Source organism: Battus philenor, unplaced genomic scaffold (assembly GCF_028537555.1).
Source record: "Battus philenor isolate CCGP_79_NKW_IND1 unplaced genomic scaffold, ilBatPhil1.0.hap1 SCAF_20, whole genome shotgun sequence".
NCBI lineage: Eukaryota > Metazoa > Arthropoda > Insecta > Lepidoptera > Papilionidae > Battus > Battus philenor.
Window position 1 is genome coordinate 10,091,602 of NW_027181683.1, and position 16,647 is coordinate 10,108,248.

General features: G+C 34.6%; 1 protein-coding gene across 3 annotated transcripts in view; it reads right to left on the reverse strand.

The window, feature by feature from the left end:
- The window catches only part of CycT (Cyclin T), a 26,089-nt gene continuing 9,442 nt past the window's right edge, over window positions 1-16,647 (reverse strand). For 2 of the 3 annotated variants that reach the window (XM_068765802.1, XM_068765801.1), the window contains 7 exons: window positions 14,554-14,671; window positions 14,306-14,413; window positions 14,126-14,234; window positions 12,759-12,895; window positions 11,928-12,081; window positions 11,314-11,439; window positions 9,244-10,943 (listed from right to left, as the gene is read on the reverse strand). In XM_068765802.1, coding sequence (XP_068621903.1) covers window positions 9,244-10,943; window positions 11,314-11,439; window positions 11,928-12,081; window positions 12,759-12,895; window positions 14,126-14,234; window positions 14,306-14,413; window positions 14,554-14,671 — 2,452 coding nt within the window. Of the gene's footprint in view, window positions 5,812-9,243; window positions 10,944-11,313; window positions 11,440-11,927; window positions 12,082-12,758; window positions 12,896-14,125; window positions 14,235-14,305; window positions 14,414-14,553; window positions 14,672-16,647 lie in introns of those variants that run through there. The other variant, XM_068765803.1, reaches the window with a different exon arrangement.

Below are 16,647 nucleotides of genomic sequence, written 5' to 3' on the forward strand. Positions count from 1 at the left end.
TCAGAAAGAATGCTTTTATTTATCATTACAACTATATTTACAACATTTAACATTCTTCCCGTTGATTTCCTAGAAAAATAAATTCAGAACGAATATCTTTGGGAATTTTACGATCGCAAATGGGATAAGGCTGCCGCACGCGAGTCTGAGAGTATTCACTATTGTCACGCAAACGGTCGTGTCTTCAAACACTCTGCGATTGAGTAGTCAGCACACCTCCATAACCATGCATGGAAATCAATGTGTCATTGCGTTTTTAAAATTTTCAACGGGCGCCGATACATTTTATTTTATACTAACAACAGTCGGAAATATCTGGTAGCCATCTAAAAAACTAGATTAATAGATTTAATTAGGCCCAATATTAATAACTAACCACAAGATAAACGTGGCAGGTGCAGTCACGATCCCGACAAAGGTATTCAATCCATCGCCCACAATAACCAAAATGACATTTGATTTTTTTATATATATATTCGTCAGCTATTTGATTTTGTAAATTATGCGTATTAAAAATATATCTATTACAATTGCCAACAGTGCGACAACCTGGAGTAGTTGAGAAAAAAAATTTCCTACTTAAATGTATTAAAAAAAAAATATAACGCCCTAGACACTGCTTGACACTTGGCCAGTCTAATGTGCAGAGTGTAACAAGTACAGACAGACAAAAGTAAAGCTAAAACATAACTAATGTTAAAGTCAGCAACGTAAAGACAAATAAACGCTTAAGTAGTTTAAGGGGAGTCCCCGATCTTAGCCGTTGCGAGAGTATCTGTGACGTGTTTCTACTCACAATCTAAAGTTACCGCGACGAGTACAAGTGTCGCCATTAAACTCTCCTATTAGAACTTATAACAGCAAGTGTTCACGTACAAAATTAACTACAGCAAATCGACAATTTATATAAATTAAACAAACATACACTCGCATCCCGCTTATCACATCGGATTACATAGATATAGATTATTTATTGTTTTAACTAGACAAACGTGATCGGTTTTATGAAAAAAAAAACCATGATTTACATTAGAAAACATCCAAATGTAGAAAAACAGATGTAGAGGTAGTTCTAGTATTTAGATCCGACGACGTTTGGCTAGTTAAACTGAGTTACATGTAAACACAAGCCAGCTCCAAGCTCCTTTACGCATATCCTAAAACTATAAAGGATATCTTATATATCCCTTACGTAAGTATATTATTAACATTCTTTCAATTCAACAACTATCTTCTTTCTTTTAAATAGTAAGATTACTATTAAATTCGGTAGTGACGGCAAATGAAAGCAGAGGTATAAATACCTCGGCTCGAGTACATAGGAAGGCTATATATACGTTAAATGCATATCAGTTACTTTCATTAAAAAAAAATCAGAATAAAATTAATACGAGAACAGATTTCTCAAATTACATTATAACTTCGACGATGTTTATATGTGTATATATGTGACGACTGTGTATATATGCTTCGCCTTAATATCTGGCTTCGTGTATACAGGGTTCTTCATTTTTTTCATATTTAAAATCATGTGCCAATTCTATAATTTAAAATTTAAATTCCTCCGCGAAGTATTGTTTTCAACTTCTTATCGAAAACTATAATTATTAGTGTTCTATAGAAAAAAAAGAGTTCATTTTTTTTAATTTTATAATATATTGTTTACGCAAGATCGTAACGATCGCCATATTGCGTGAATTGACATCACTGCAATTGGCGACGTTACGGGTGAAATAAATACGTATACAAATATACAACATCACTAAGATATACAACCTTTTACACCTGACATCGAACCGCTATATCACAATATGATTAAGAAACTTGGCCGATAAACGTTTCTACTGCCAACGCGCGCGGGGAACACAACAGCAACCTCCGACTTCAGATACATTTGAAAACCGTACACATAGCTAACAGAGGTCGCTTAACCACCAGACGACATTCTAAACGAAATTTTAAAAAAAATTAGAATTTAGCTACACTAACTTTATACAATATATACACTCCTAACCTAAGAAAAAAAAACATAGTAACGAACTACCTACAGTCTACAGATACAAATTATTTCTTTAAAGAAAAAAAAAACTAAGAATCATACTCATAGGGTTCTCCCAAACTCAATTCATTTGACGAATATTGATTTGTTATATTTGTTCCTAAAAGTGTAATATAAATTTTCAAACGGATTTCCTCGATTTGAAAATAGCAGAAAAAACTTTTAGAGGAAAACGAACACTTCACACCATACCACCAAAAATATTATGTGACAAATGAAAATATTCGAAATAACATATTTCCAGCAATTTCAGAAATCACATATTTTTATATTCTCTAACTTCCACTAAATAAATATCAAACTCTCGGACACTAATTTCATATCATTTGTTAAAAAAAACTTACTTTTGATATATGATCTAGAAAATTAACTAAATCGCCGTATAAATGACGACGCCTACAAAGTAATACGATAGTAAAATAAAGAATTACAATAATTTTGTCAAGTTTAGTTTATTGGCGCGCGCGGATGTGTGAAACATACTATAATCCTAACGCGCCCATTTAATACCACAGCTAACAAACTCATTCGGAGGGCCCTAAACCATAGAGAATCAAATGCGATTTTTTATATTTTCTTTTAACATATTTTTTTAATTACGCAAAAGATTCTCTACGTTGGCTCTATTTAAAAAAAATTATACTACAAAATTCTGATTGGTCACCCAAAGCGGACTAAATACGCTTTTATAGTTAGTAGGGTCATATTCTTAACAGACTACATTGTTTGCGGAAATCTTAAACTAACGCCTGGCATAGAAGCGGCAAAAGTAAATATTTATAGAACAAACATGGCGCTAGGCATCTCAAATACAAAGTTGAATGTTTGAGCTGATGTGTTAAGCAGTCTACCCACTGGAACGTACACCATGACCGTTGTAGGGAGTATTAGTTACGTATCAGACAAATAAAAGTATTATTTGTATGGTAATGTATGAGACTGTATGAAATGTATGAGATGGCTAAACCGTTCCGTCTCCGATGTACAACTGTCAATGAAAATAATAAAACAGTGCACGAGAAACGGTCCAGTGCATTGTTTCCCAAGGTCGTCCAGGTGGACCCCTGGAGTTTTCGGGAGATCCGATGGGTATCATTGGTATGATAAAAAAAATTAGGCTTCGTAAGTTAGGGGTCTACGAAAATTTATCTATTTTCGATAGAAAAGAAATAAAATGTTGACTGTTGTTTGAAATAACAAAGAATTAATTAGTTCCTTGCACTGTGAGACGTCAAAAAATTAAGTTTGAAGGAATCGCTTATATGATTGACCAAGTTTACTTTTATGACATCCACACAGAGCACACTCAAATAACCAATCAAGTTTCATTCATTTTGGAAAACCATTAATATCTGAATTCCGGTAATACAAATTTCCATAGAAATATGTTAGATCTACACTTTCATATTTTTGTTTAGTTTTAGGAATGTGGTAGAAATGTCACTGCAGGGGGTCCACCGTAACCAACAAAATTATGAAAGGCGTGTATAAGCGGGAACCTGTGGGTCTAGTAGGAACAGCGTCATACATTTCCATACAATAAATAACTTTTTAAATAAGAGTTTCTCACGATCATACAAGAACAGAACTTCATTATGTATGCTTCATCATGCACCGGATACGCCCCTACCACTGTCGTGGTACGTTACAACTACGTGGGTTGACCACTTGCGTCTAGCGGTTCTGTAACGCGAGTACGGTACGATTTTGGCTCAAGATTTTCAATATCCTATATTTAATATAACAATTCACACGAACTTACATCGAAGATTATTTATTGCTTGTGTTGATATATTCTTACAAATAAAGTGCACAGTCAACAACGCTTATTCAGTCTGCAAGCTAATTTAGTATAAAACTTTAGTATTGTGTATAGATTTACTTATTAATTAATGGTTGCGTCTTTTAGAATATATGTTTGTTAGTGCAGAAGCATTTAGAATTTATTTATATTATCACAAATAAGGATATTATGAAGATTATATCTACATTTGTACTATTGAACTTAAAATTTGGTATGTTTGTATATTAATATTTTTAGATGCCACAAATAATAAAATAAATGAAAAATCACAAAAGTTAGTAGGATTAAACTGATCAAATCGAATATACAAGATTAAAGTTATATTTATACAAAAATTCATGGTTTTTGAAGTTATTTACAAATAAGGTTATTATTGTTATTTCGATTTTAATGCTTTATTGTCATGATAAATAAATAACGTGATATACAGATATCGGATTTTATCATATTTACCAAAAGTTTATCGGTTGGCTTACTATGGAAAGAATTTTTTATCGAAAATTAGATATATGGGAATTAAAGAATACCTGCTTGTACGCAGTCTGAAATAGTGCTTTTTAATAATTTACCAAGAAGCAGACTCCATATATTCATAGCTTATAAATAACTTTAGGTATATAAGTATCCGAATATCTGGTAATACATCAATGACAGTGTACAGGGAGTAAATACTTAAAAGGCAGTCTAAACGTAACAATATCAGACTATATAATCCAATGTCAATTTATTGTATAATTTCATTGTTTTTTATTTAAATTTAATCAATATTCATAACAGGTATAGTCAAGTTTCTCGATTAATTTCTTCTATTTACAAAATTGTGCACATCACAATCCATAAAGTTAATGCTATAAAATATGAACTTGATTTCAAATAACACAGCGAGGTTAAGACGTATTCCACTATACTAATTTAAATAAAACGTAGGTACCCTATTAGTGATATACAAAAGCCGGATTCAAATTTCTATTTAATTATACATTATAAATATTGATTGTATGACACAGCCTTTATTTATGAGTGATTTTAAAAATGTGGTGCAAACTAAGTGAATGTATGGGTGTAGCTAACACTTGTTTTGTTTGGTGAGGTTGTACAAAGGCGAAGTATTTTTCTTTAATACAATTTTGGACAATACTTCGTCTCAAATGCGAAAATTATTCACCGTCTGAGCTACACCCGAAACATGAAATTTCGACCAAAAGGTGATAAAGAACGTCCCGAAGTGTTCGTAACGGTGCAGTATAAACACCAACAAACAAACCATAGAGATATTAAAGATTTGTTAACATATTATATACACGGTGGGCCAAAAGAGTACGAATTTAAAATTATAATCTCTACTGGGCCTGTTTCCACTTAATGAGCTAGCAGTTGTAAACAAAATTTAGTGGAAAACTGATATCACGTCGAGAGGACATTCCGTGACCTCCCTGGGGTCCAGATACCACGCAACTTAATTTTTTTCTCTGGCGTTACTTCAAAAGGCGCCAATAAACAGACGAATGGTGAGCTCAAAAACAATATTCGCTAATAAATGCCCACTATCCCACGACGTGACAGCTATTCTTATGTGCGGTATTTAAATGGCATACAACCCAGTGATTCAGTTTTTTAAAACAAAATTCCAAGCATTTACTTTATAATAATTTAATTTTTTTCTTCTAAGCTTTGTATTTAAAAAAATCCGCTCAATTAGATAGTCCACTCTGTATATAATTCCACAAGCGTGTAGATATTTGACATGTCTATAATATCTCTATGATGAAGTGAGCCAAAACCGTCCGTCTGAGAAAAAAAAAAGTTGTGAAAATAAAAAATCATTATTACACTACACTAGTGAGGTCCGTAAGTTGTTGTTGAGGAACGGCGACACACGTAGCGCTTTGGCGGCGGCGAGATGGCGTCACTTGCCCACGTGCCCGTTGCCCAGTGTTGGCTCGATGACCTGCAATACGAGCGACGGAGTGAGCGCACAGCCGTGTGTCGTCGTTCCCAATGAGGCTGGAAGGAGTCACGTGAGGCGGAGGTTCGTTGTTTGAAAATTGCGCACAGGCCAAACTTCGACGTCGATCTCATTGCGACAATAATATTTTTTTTAATTTTACTTCAACTTCAAACCACCGCCACGCGTTCATATTTACATTCGCAGCTCAGATTGGTTATTTGAATTATGACAAAATATCCCAACGCACAATCCGAACTGCAAAGTGAAACCGCCACCAGATCTGCGAAGCGAACTCCCAGCGTTTGTGAATGCGATCCAATTAAATCTCCCATTCCAAATTTGAATGTCAAATGAAATGTTTTGGCGCATTTGGAACGGTAGTTTATAGCCCCATAAGGTCACGATATACACAGCTGAGCGCAACATACCATTTAGCTGTTGCCGTCGAACACAATATGTTTGACACAAATAGACAGCTATAGTTAAAAACCCATATTAAATGAGTTTTGTTTTATTTACGTACACCGTAACAGCTAAACGGTGGCGTAAATATTTAATCAGTGACAGTTCACACAGAGCAAGTTAAAAATTTGTAAAGCCATGTTCACACATGCAGGCCACGGCACTGACTCATACAGTTAATATACTAAAGCGACATGAGTCAAATCGGCGTCCATGTCGTATTCATTACGATTGAAATACACTCTAAAACGTCATCAAAATTTATACACAATGAATACTTACTTAATATATACTAAGAGAAGAAAAATTCCTTATTAAATTTATAAATTTTATTTTAACAATTCGATTTATTTAATATAATGGTAATGATTGTTTGCGAAACAAAAAAATATAACTAGATAATAAATTTGACAAATCCTTGTAGAATTTCAAGTAACAAAATAAATGGAAAGGACACAATATTGTCTGTGGAAAATCTTACTAAACTGAGATATACAATTTTAGAATTAAAAATATCCATAGAAATATTTCCTAAGAATATAATAGGAGTCCTTGCATTTGTTTCATGGAAAATAAACAATGGACGGAACAATTTGACAAGTTTTGTTCCATTTGCTTATCCATTTTTATCTCTGCCTTGTGATTAGTTGTTCCATACAAAATAAGACTCAAAACAACATGTAAACTAAATTAAAATAGAGGACATTTTTACGATTAAATATTAACAAGTAATGCTTACTTACACTTTAAAGTACCCAATGTAAATACAACTGTAAGTTTGTACATATCAAATTTACATGTACCTTTTGTATGAAGATTACATTTAAAAAACATTTAAAGATATCAAGAACTATCATATTATTTTTCCTTAATTGATCTCTCATCGTTTTATGTACAAAACTAACAAATATAATCTCATTTTACATACAATTTACAAAATAAGTTTTCATCATTTAAAACTACACATAAAAGAAAATGTTAGCAAAACATTATTTTCAATGTAACAATTAAGTACTTTTCCCAGTAAATATATCTAAAAATATTTATATGCCTATTTGACATAACACTATTGAGTAAAATGGTAACAACAATGGCAACACTGTTTAATTATGTAAGTAGTAATTAATTGGCCACCTGTTTATTGTGTACACACAATACATACAATGGTTTAATCTACTGTAACTAAAATCAATGATAACCTATTATCGTGCTATACAAAACCAGCGTTAATTACTGATATATTATATATATAGCAAATATTTTTAATACAAAACCGTATAGACCAGAACTCTTCCTAAATATTTAGGCAATAAATTGAAAACAGAAAACATGTGAAACAAATATAATTAATTACGATTTTAAATAACGCGGTAATAAGTGCATTAAGCATGCATAGAGAAAATCAGTGTCAATGAAAATCAAAACAGTCACTGTTAGCTGGGCACATTTGATACACCACAGTTGTAACACTTTGATTATTTATGAGCAAATAAGTTCAATTAAACAAGGAACACTCGCTGCGAGACCCTGTATGTTTTTATTTGTTTTTCACCATTTTTTGAGCAAGCAAAACTTAAACTAATGATGCCTAACTAAAAATTAAATTAAAGCTGATATGGTAATGTTCAGTGGTTTCGAATGAACTTAACATATATATACATACTGCAGTTTAAATCATTTAATCATAAGTAACATTTATAACCTTTATTTCTTTATCTATTTAATCAAAATTACTTATTATTAAATGCCATTTTTGTTGACACATGATATTTTTTATATGCTGTTTCAAATTCATTGCTCAGATTTTTTTTTGTTAAGGTCAAACATACGCTAGTAAATAACATTTTACGAATTTTTAACGATTAGTACTCAATAACAACTGTGATATATACAATTAATATATTTCAAAAACTATTTTTATAGGAATGTCATGTTGTGATGTCATTTATAAATTTAAGCTCACAATACCCAGACCGTACATATTTGTACAACATCAATATAAAATATATGTTTACGAACTATACATAATTATATCTATATATAACAAGCTACATTATCAGTAACACTATTTTAAACTTTAATATGTATATATAACACAAACTATCAGTCAAATATTTTAAATATATGAAATATAACTTGAATAGATAAAGTAATTTTAAGTTGATAAATTTTAACATAAATAATTAGTACCAGGAATATGTTTAGCAAATATTATACCGATTGAATTACTTTAAGAAAATACTTGTTTATGGTATTTTTTGGGGACAAATTTGTGTTTAATATCAATTGTTTTGATTTTAATATAATATTTTTATTTTTTAAATCTGTCTGTAAAAATTTAAATCTTATCATTTTTTTGCATTAATTTAATTTAATTTTACAGTATTAATATTATTTTTTTAGTACAGTTTATTAATATTTACATAATAATTCAGTACAAAAAATATTCTTACTTCCCAAAGAAAATCAATAGATTTATTATGTTACAATTAATTTATGTAATATAGAAATATTATTTAAATTGAAATCAAAAAGTTGATAGTATAACTTATAAATCTGAAATAATGATTGTATCATTTATTCATAATATTCTTTGATAGATCTCGGCCAATTCTGCCATTAACATATAAAAATCAACAATAAATGACATAAAACTACACCTGGTATAAATATCTTCTTTTAAATATACATTTATATGAAACACCATAATTGTAGTCAACATGAAAAAAATGGTTCATATATAAACCTTAACAATATTCTATACACATTAAAATTTTTATATGATTATCATCATGTCTAACCTAATCCCTGTCGTGTTTGTCGCAAATGTTAACAATGCGATGGAACTATAGTGGCTATCGGCCGCACAGTCGTGTACTACAAGCAGTAACATAGCTGTTTACCTCAATATAATGCTTGTACAAGTTTCCTGCTACATTTGGACGAAGTAATATAATTTTAGTTAGCCTTTTACTCGGGCGGCGGCGGCGGCACGGGCGGCGGCGGCATGGCGGGCAACGGCGGCGGGCGCGGCTGCTGCGGCGGCTGCGGCTGCGGCGGCGCGTGCGGCCGGTGCTGCGGCGGCGCATACAACGCGCCGTAGAAGTAGCCGTCCATGCCCATCCCGTAATACAACGGTGGCGGAGGTTGAACAACGTAATAGGGTAAGGGAGGTCTAAAAGGAGGTGGTACATTCCAATTGCCTACCTTGGGATGTTGAGCTCCGTTCTGACGCGGCATCTTCGGCGGCGGCCCGGGCTCCGGGCCTCCGGTCCGCTTTCTTGATGTCTCCAGAACTTCTTTTGAGATCTTGATCTTGAGACCGGCGGGCTGCGGTGGAGGAGGAGGTGCAGCCAGCCTTTCTTTAGGAATTTTGATTTTCAGTCCGGGGCTGGTGGACAACTTTTCTCGTGGTATAGTTATCCTCAAAGCCCCATCTGCTTGTGGCTCTGCCGGAGGTGGTTGTGGACTGGGTTCCTTTTTCTTTTCCCGTTCCTTTTCTTTTTTGTGTTTTTTCCTCTCTTCTTTAGATTTGTCGCGGTCCTTGTGTTTATGCTTGTCCTTTTTCTTCTTTTCCTTCTTGTGTTTGTGGTCGATTTCCTCTTGAGGCTGCGGTGGTACGGGTGGTTCCGACAGAGGAGGTAGCTGCACAGGAGCGGGCGGTTCTATTACCGGCTCCCGCTTGATTTCTATCGGCGACTTACGCTCCGTCGGTACCGTGATAGGGGCAGGTTTAGCTAAACTCTCTTTGAGTAAATTGGATACTAATGTGGGATCTGTTTCTATGCCATTGAGACTGCGAACCGGTTCAGGTTTCCTTTGCTCTGGCGGACGGGACCTTATAGTGTTGCCACGCTGTGAATCTCGTATCACATTTTCGTAGCCCGGGGTTTCGTCCAATTTCTTTACAACTGGTATTAATTCTGGTTCCGAGTTGGAAGGAGCACGTTGCCTTGGTTTTGGTAGAGGTTCTTTGCCAGGAGGGGATGAGAAGGGAGATAGTATAGCTGGGGGCTGCATTTCCCGTATCGCCGCCGAAGGATCTGGTCGTTTTTTGTGTGGACTCGGTGGTCGCTGTTCTATCTGGGGCTGTGCTTGTGGTTGCGGAATTGGAGCAGGGATGGTGGGTACTTGTTGCATGGGACGGACCTCCGGTCGCGAAGGTCTTTGTTCTCTATTTTGGGGAGGTTGAGGTCTACGGGGAGCCGAAGCGGCGGCCGCCGTAGGTGTTGTTGCATTTTCAGGTGAGAACAGCGAAGGAGGTCGCGTCCTTTGAGGTATTTGTTCTGGTTGAGATGGATGAGGTACTGCCGGTGTAGTCGTAGGAGGAACTTGCGGCCTGTGATGACGATGATCATGTGGAGGTTTGTGGTGCGGAGGCTTATGGTGGGGCCATGGGCCGTGATGGGGTTTGTGGTGGTGCTGACTCGAAGAAGGCCTCTGGTGGTGTGGCGGTGGCTGGGAGCTTCCCGGTCGAGGTTGTTGGGAGGAGCTAGGCGGTCTCGTCTGTTGCATGGCAGCTTGTCTCCGCTCTCTCTCTTCTCGCTCTCTTTTCTCTCTGTATAGGTTGTAATCAATTTTCTGTGGTTGTGGTGGGTTGACAGGTGGAGCGGACGTGGCCGGTACGTACCCGCCAGCGCCAGGTTGGCGACGCCTCTCACGCTCGTATTCTGATATTTACAAATAACAGTTACTATACTTATAAATACAAAAATAAAATCAAAATCAAAAACATCAAATAACATTGTTTTCTAACTACAATTACAAAATTTAATTTCCATAGTGCTGCAATTTGTGGCTTATGGACACACACGGGAACATCTTTTTAATATTCAGAAAATAGAGGCCATAATTATATTCAGGGCATGTTGTTCTTTTAAAGCGTAATATCTATCAGCCTTTAATTTTTATGACATCATTATGTATAATTTTATTATTACAGACATGTACTACAGCAACAAATAGTATAATAATATTAAAATAAAGACATATTTATGGCATTAAAGCAATTTCTATAATTCACAACGAATATATTCTTACCCTTATCAAAGGACTTATCGAACTCGTCGCTGTTTGGCGGTGGATGCTTTTTATCGAACGGTGAATTAACCACTCCTGCAGCAGAAGAGGAAGGGTGCGCGGCGTTCGAATGAGGTGAACTTCCGCCTGAAAATGGTAAAGGCTTTGTTATTGATTGAAAAGCATGTGTAATCCAAACTTATTTTAAGATAAGGTTTTATTTTGTAAAATTTGAGACTTTATTCTCATCATTATGCCAGCCGATAAACGCCCTCTGAATATAAATGCTTCCTACAAAGATTGACACGGTGATCGGTCTTACTCTGTTCGGCCCACATGATGGAAGACCAGCTCGTGCCAGCCCCAATGGCCGCCGGCTGCACCACCTAAGTGCCCGGCCCACTGCCCCTACAGATGCGCAACTCTTCTATCTTACTCAGTGATTTTGATTCTTTTGCGAATTTATTTATTTCTTATTTGTTATTGCAGCGAAACTCCAAGCACAACATCTCTGCATAGCTCTAAGAGAGATTTTAATAACCAACGTCTTAATATTTTTTGATTGACATTTTAACAAGTAAATTTAGCACTTATCAAAGCGTTTAAAATAGCAAGTGAAGAGTCAGGATACTGACTGTTATTTGACATAGTCATCATCTTCCTCTTGAGACGAGACGGGCACTTGTCAAAGATGTGGAGGAACTCTGCAGTGAGTCGCTCAAGTAGCTCCGACGTCACGCTGCGGTCCACATACGAGAACCAGTGCCGGCCCTCATGCGATTGTGGGATCTATATCATTAAATAATAATTACATGAAAAAAAATAACAAAAAACATTATTATAGTTAAGACTGTGTATGCCTACAATAGTAAAACATATTTATTATTGTACTTTGTTATATGAAACTACTGTAAACTTATATAATAAATAGTATTTGGTGTGCTTATTTCATATAAATATATAATTAAATTCGAAAAATTCGAAATCGAAGAAAGAGGTAAATACAGTACAGAGGTAGTACAGTAAGAATAACACTTTTCCCATACAAAGTACTAAAACACCTGTCCTGTCAATCGAAACTAAGAAGGAAGGGTGCATTTTACAAAATTGTGTACTCTGAAGGAATACAACAATCACTTTATACCAAAAATATTGCAATTCGTAAATTAAAATACTGAATTTTGTAATTTGTTTGATATTTTTCCTAATTTCAATTACCCTCAGATTATCATTTATAATTTTGTTAAACCAACGCTTACCAAATATTGAAATGAATAACAACAATAAACTATTATTAAATAATTCATTTTTTTTTCTTAAATATCATCTAAATTACACTATGATTTTGCATTGGTTGTTTAAATATTCACCAGGGAATTGTCCTGATATTATTAATCAATATGGATTTTTATATGATTATAAATATAAAATCAATTATATAGATGTATAAATATAACATCACTTACCGACCAGTTGCTCCATTTGGACGCCAAGTGTATGCAAAAGCAAGCGACAATTGTTGGTCTGTACTGCAGACACATTGTAGTCAAGTGGAGACTATTAGACGCCATGAAATATGAAGTCTGCGCTAGATCCTTTGGTGCTGAAATGGCCAAAGTATTTCTTTTCACATTACCTCAACAGAATATAATTATAACCACATTAAAGCGAAAGGATAATACAGGATTACATTAACTTAAAAAAAATATATAATTCAGATACATTATTATGCGTAATATTTGCGGGATATGGTAGATGAAATTGACAGCGTTGTGATATTATAGGCATGACGCTCATGTTCTGTTAGAGTTTCATGATATGTTTACTTTTCAACTACGTTATTCAATCTCAAATACAACATGCATATAAACAAATACTGGACTTAAACGTATAGTTAAGGAAATAAGTCTATTTATTTACGTCATCAATTCGTACAAGATAAATAAATAATAATTAAATAATTATAATACGCTACTTCACGTGTTTAGTTCCATAGTTTGTGGGATAAATGGATATAGAATAATTAACACTATAATTAAAACTAGAAAAATTAGTATAATAATAATAATAAATAGACTTTTCGCCGCAACTATACCCGGGCGGGGGGCGAGAAAGGTTGCGGTGAAGATGTGCGTGAAAAGGGTGGACACACAAGTTTTATTTGCAGACTTTTATCACATACCTCTCGCAGATGGCAAATATGCATGACATTATGCCCGTTGTGGATCCTTCAATTTTTTGTTCGGATCGCAAGCGGCAAGTCTAAGCGGCTTTCGAAAACGGTTATGCGTACCTCTTTATATATTTGTTTGCTTCAATGTCCCAACGGTTAGGTAAGATCACGATAAATATAAATTAATTTACAAAAAAAAACTAAAACTATATTATAATTTATTCTATTACTTTCCGGGAAATCTGTTGAAAATGTTCGGCAATGGAATTTTCAAGCAGTACATTCTAATTAATTTTAACTTAAAGTACTTGTTTATGTCTACAATATTTCACAGTAAAATTACAGTTTTTTATCGATTATTCGTTGCGGCTATCTTAACAAGAAAATTTTTAAGAACAAGATGAAGTAATACGCTGTTTTGGAAGTGAGAACAAAGAAGACAAACAAATTTTGACATAAAAAGGAAAAGCATACCATCCCAAAACTACAACCGCATATAAAAATTAGACCGGCCGTACGCTAATCCGAGCGTAAATCGGAACGCGCCCCGTCGTTGCCATAGAATGGAATCCGTCCACATCGCCACTGCGTAACGGAACGTGCTCGAACGCACAGTTCACTAGACGATCAACTCGCAACGCTTGCGGACGCTTGTCTCACCTTTGACAAGGTGACACGTGCGTACAACGTGCGTGTGGGGGTGGTCGATCGCGACATCGAAACCTAAAGTCTGTAGGAGCACGTTCTCGTTGAATACCAGGTCCTGCGCCTGCAACAATTCACTTTCATAACATCTGTTCAACCTCGCATCACGGCAGACGGAATGTCCCAAGTGACTACCTGTTCTTGGTACTGTTCTGAAGTCAGAGCGTTAACACCCTCACCCCTGTGGAGGCAAACGTGTGCTACCTTTATCACATATTCTAATTTTCGAGGTTGTTCCTCTACCTGAAAATACAAAACAAAACATTAATATACTTTATATTCTTGCAAAGTAAAATTCGAAAAAGAAGCAATGTAATATAATCTTATATAAATAATGACATCAAATTGAAAATGAATACAAAATTTGTAGAGAAATTAATTACCTTCGCCGCTAGGAAGAGTGCCGCAGCGGCTATAGCGTTTCTGTGGAACTGCGTGAAGGAGTGAAACGCATAGAACCGATGCATGTACACAATCGCCGTGTTGATACATAATTGTGAACTGGAAATGCTGGAGTTAAAGAAACACCTTTTATCTTACGCATTAACACTATAACAAACCAATAATTATTTTCAATTAATAATTTATTAAAGATACATAAAATAAATAAGTCATGTGCGTAAAACCTTAGTAAAATTAAATATTAATTTCATTCAATCATTCATTCATTCAAATTTTCATTTAATATTTCTTGTAGCGTATATGACGTGCGGACATTGTGTCGACAGACGTTTATCTAACACACATTTGGTCGAGTGACATCACCGAAATAACAATCAGCCGACGAAAAACAAATCTAGCGGCCGTTTTACCGAAAAAAAAATTCTCAAACATTAATACTGCTGACATTTTCAGCACCCTGATGATTGTAGTTTTGTAGCGATAGAATATTCCAAAACAATGGTCATATAACTTATTCTAGATTTAAAGATAAACAGTATCGAAAATAATTCCTAACCTATGCTTCCCTATAAAATATACATATATTATATATATAATACTCAAAAAATTAAATTTAATTATAGGTTGTTTCAATATTAGGAAAGATAATAGCCATCCGTCAATCAATGTCTCGAAATAATGTCAGTTATGTAGAGGACGAAAGAGACGAAAGTGTTTAATAAAAGAAGTGTGACGCAACGAAAAAATCTCTCGGTGGCACCCACCAGTAAAATAATGAAAGTGGCTCTATAATCATCACAAGGATTTTTCATTATATAATATACGCCTGTAGCATAAGCTAAAGTGTATACCAGTTTTCTGTTGCTATTTTTCAATGGCGACGTCGATAATTTTATGACAAGAATACTGTTGCTATGTGTTTCTTGTCCTAAGTTACGTTCTCTTAAGGGTACAGACGTCACATTCGCGGCAAAATATATTTTTACGATGTTAATAATCATCTTACTATCGTTTGAATACCATGATCACAAATATTAACCGTTCAATAAATATAAAATAAAAACAACTTATTGGTATAAATATATACTCTTTTCAAAACGTCAATACAAAAAAATGTATAATACTTATTATATGTCCTAAGCAGTTGGAAGAGAGCCGATTGTCACTAATAACCTTTGCCGACATTTGTAAATATAACAATCACGAGGTTTAACCCTTCGTGTGCCACAACATAACGCCTGTTGGTGTCGGGAACGAATTTAATAAAATAAAAAATGAAATATTATTGTGTACGACCCTGTGGTCTGTAGTACATCAAGAGCAAGCGATTTTGAACTGTATTTTTAAGGTATTTCGATATAATGTAGCCTACTTTATTTCGGGCAGGTCTGACCCGTACGCACGCGGGGAGTTCGGACAGATATGTCCATAGGCAGTTGACAGGTTAAATTTGACTATTGGAATGATTTCACTAAATTTGACGAATTTAGTACTGAATACGGCTTTTACAAAAAAAATACTACTATCTTGTAAGCTAAAAAATTCAAATCTTTTTTGTTCTTTATTATGTTTTCATATAAAAAAGTGTATGATGTCTACGTCAAATTTCTTTCCTTCGCGATACAGTTAAAAATGATATTTATATCAATAACAGTTAACAAAGTTTAAGTTAGGTCAATACGCGGGCGTAAAGTCAAACGTATTTGACCCAGCTTCTCCGCGCGCGTGTGACGTGCAAATTTTTTTTGCAATGGCGGGCAAAAAGCAATACACCGTACGTGCCCCGGTTACAGTCCGCTTTCACTATTGTTCGACCAGTTAATGTCGGCTCGGGCGAAACTTTAATACCATACCGCTGATAATAATTGCGCATAGATCTGTTGAGAGCGAATCCACATAGCAATAGACTGCTCATCTATTTACAAATTACAGTTAGTTACTTATTATCATGGTTACACTGCAATACCTACATACTTTTACTGATTATTATACATATATATATATAAATCACAAGTTCAAGACTAACGCCTATGATCTACGAACGTTGATTAATTTTTTTTGTTATTATTCTCACG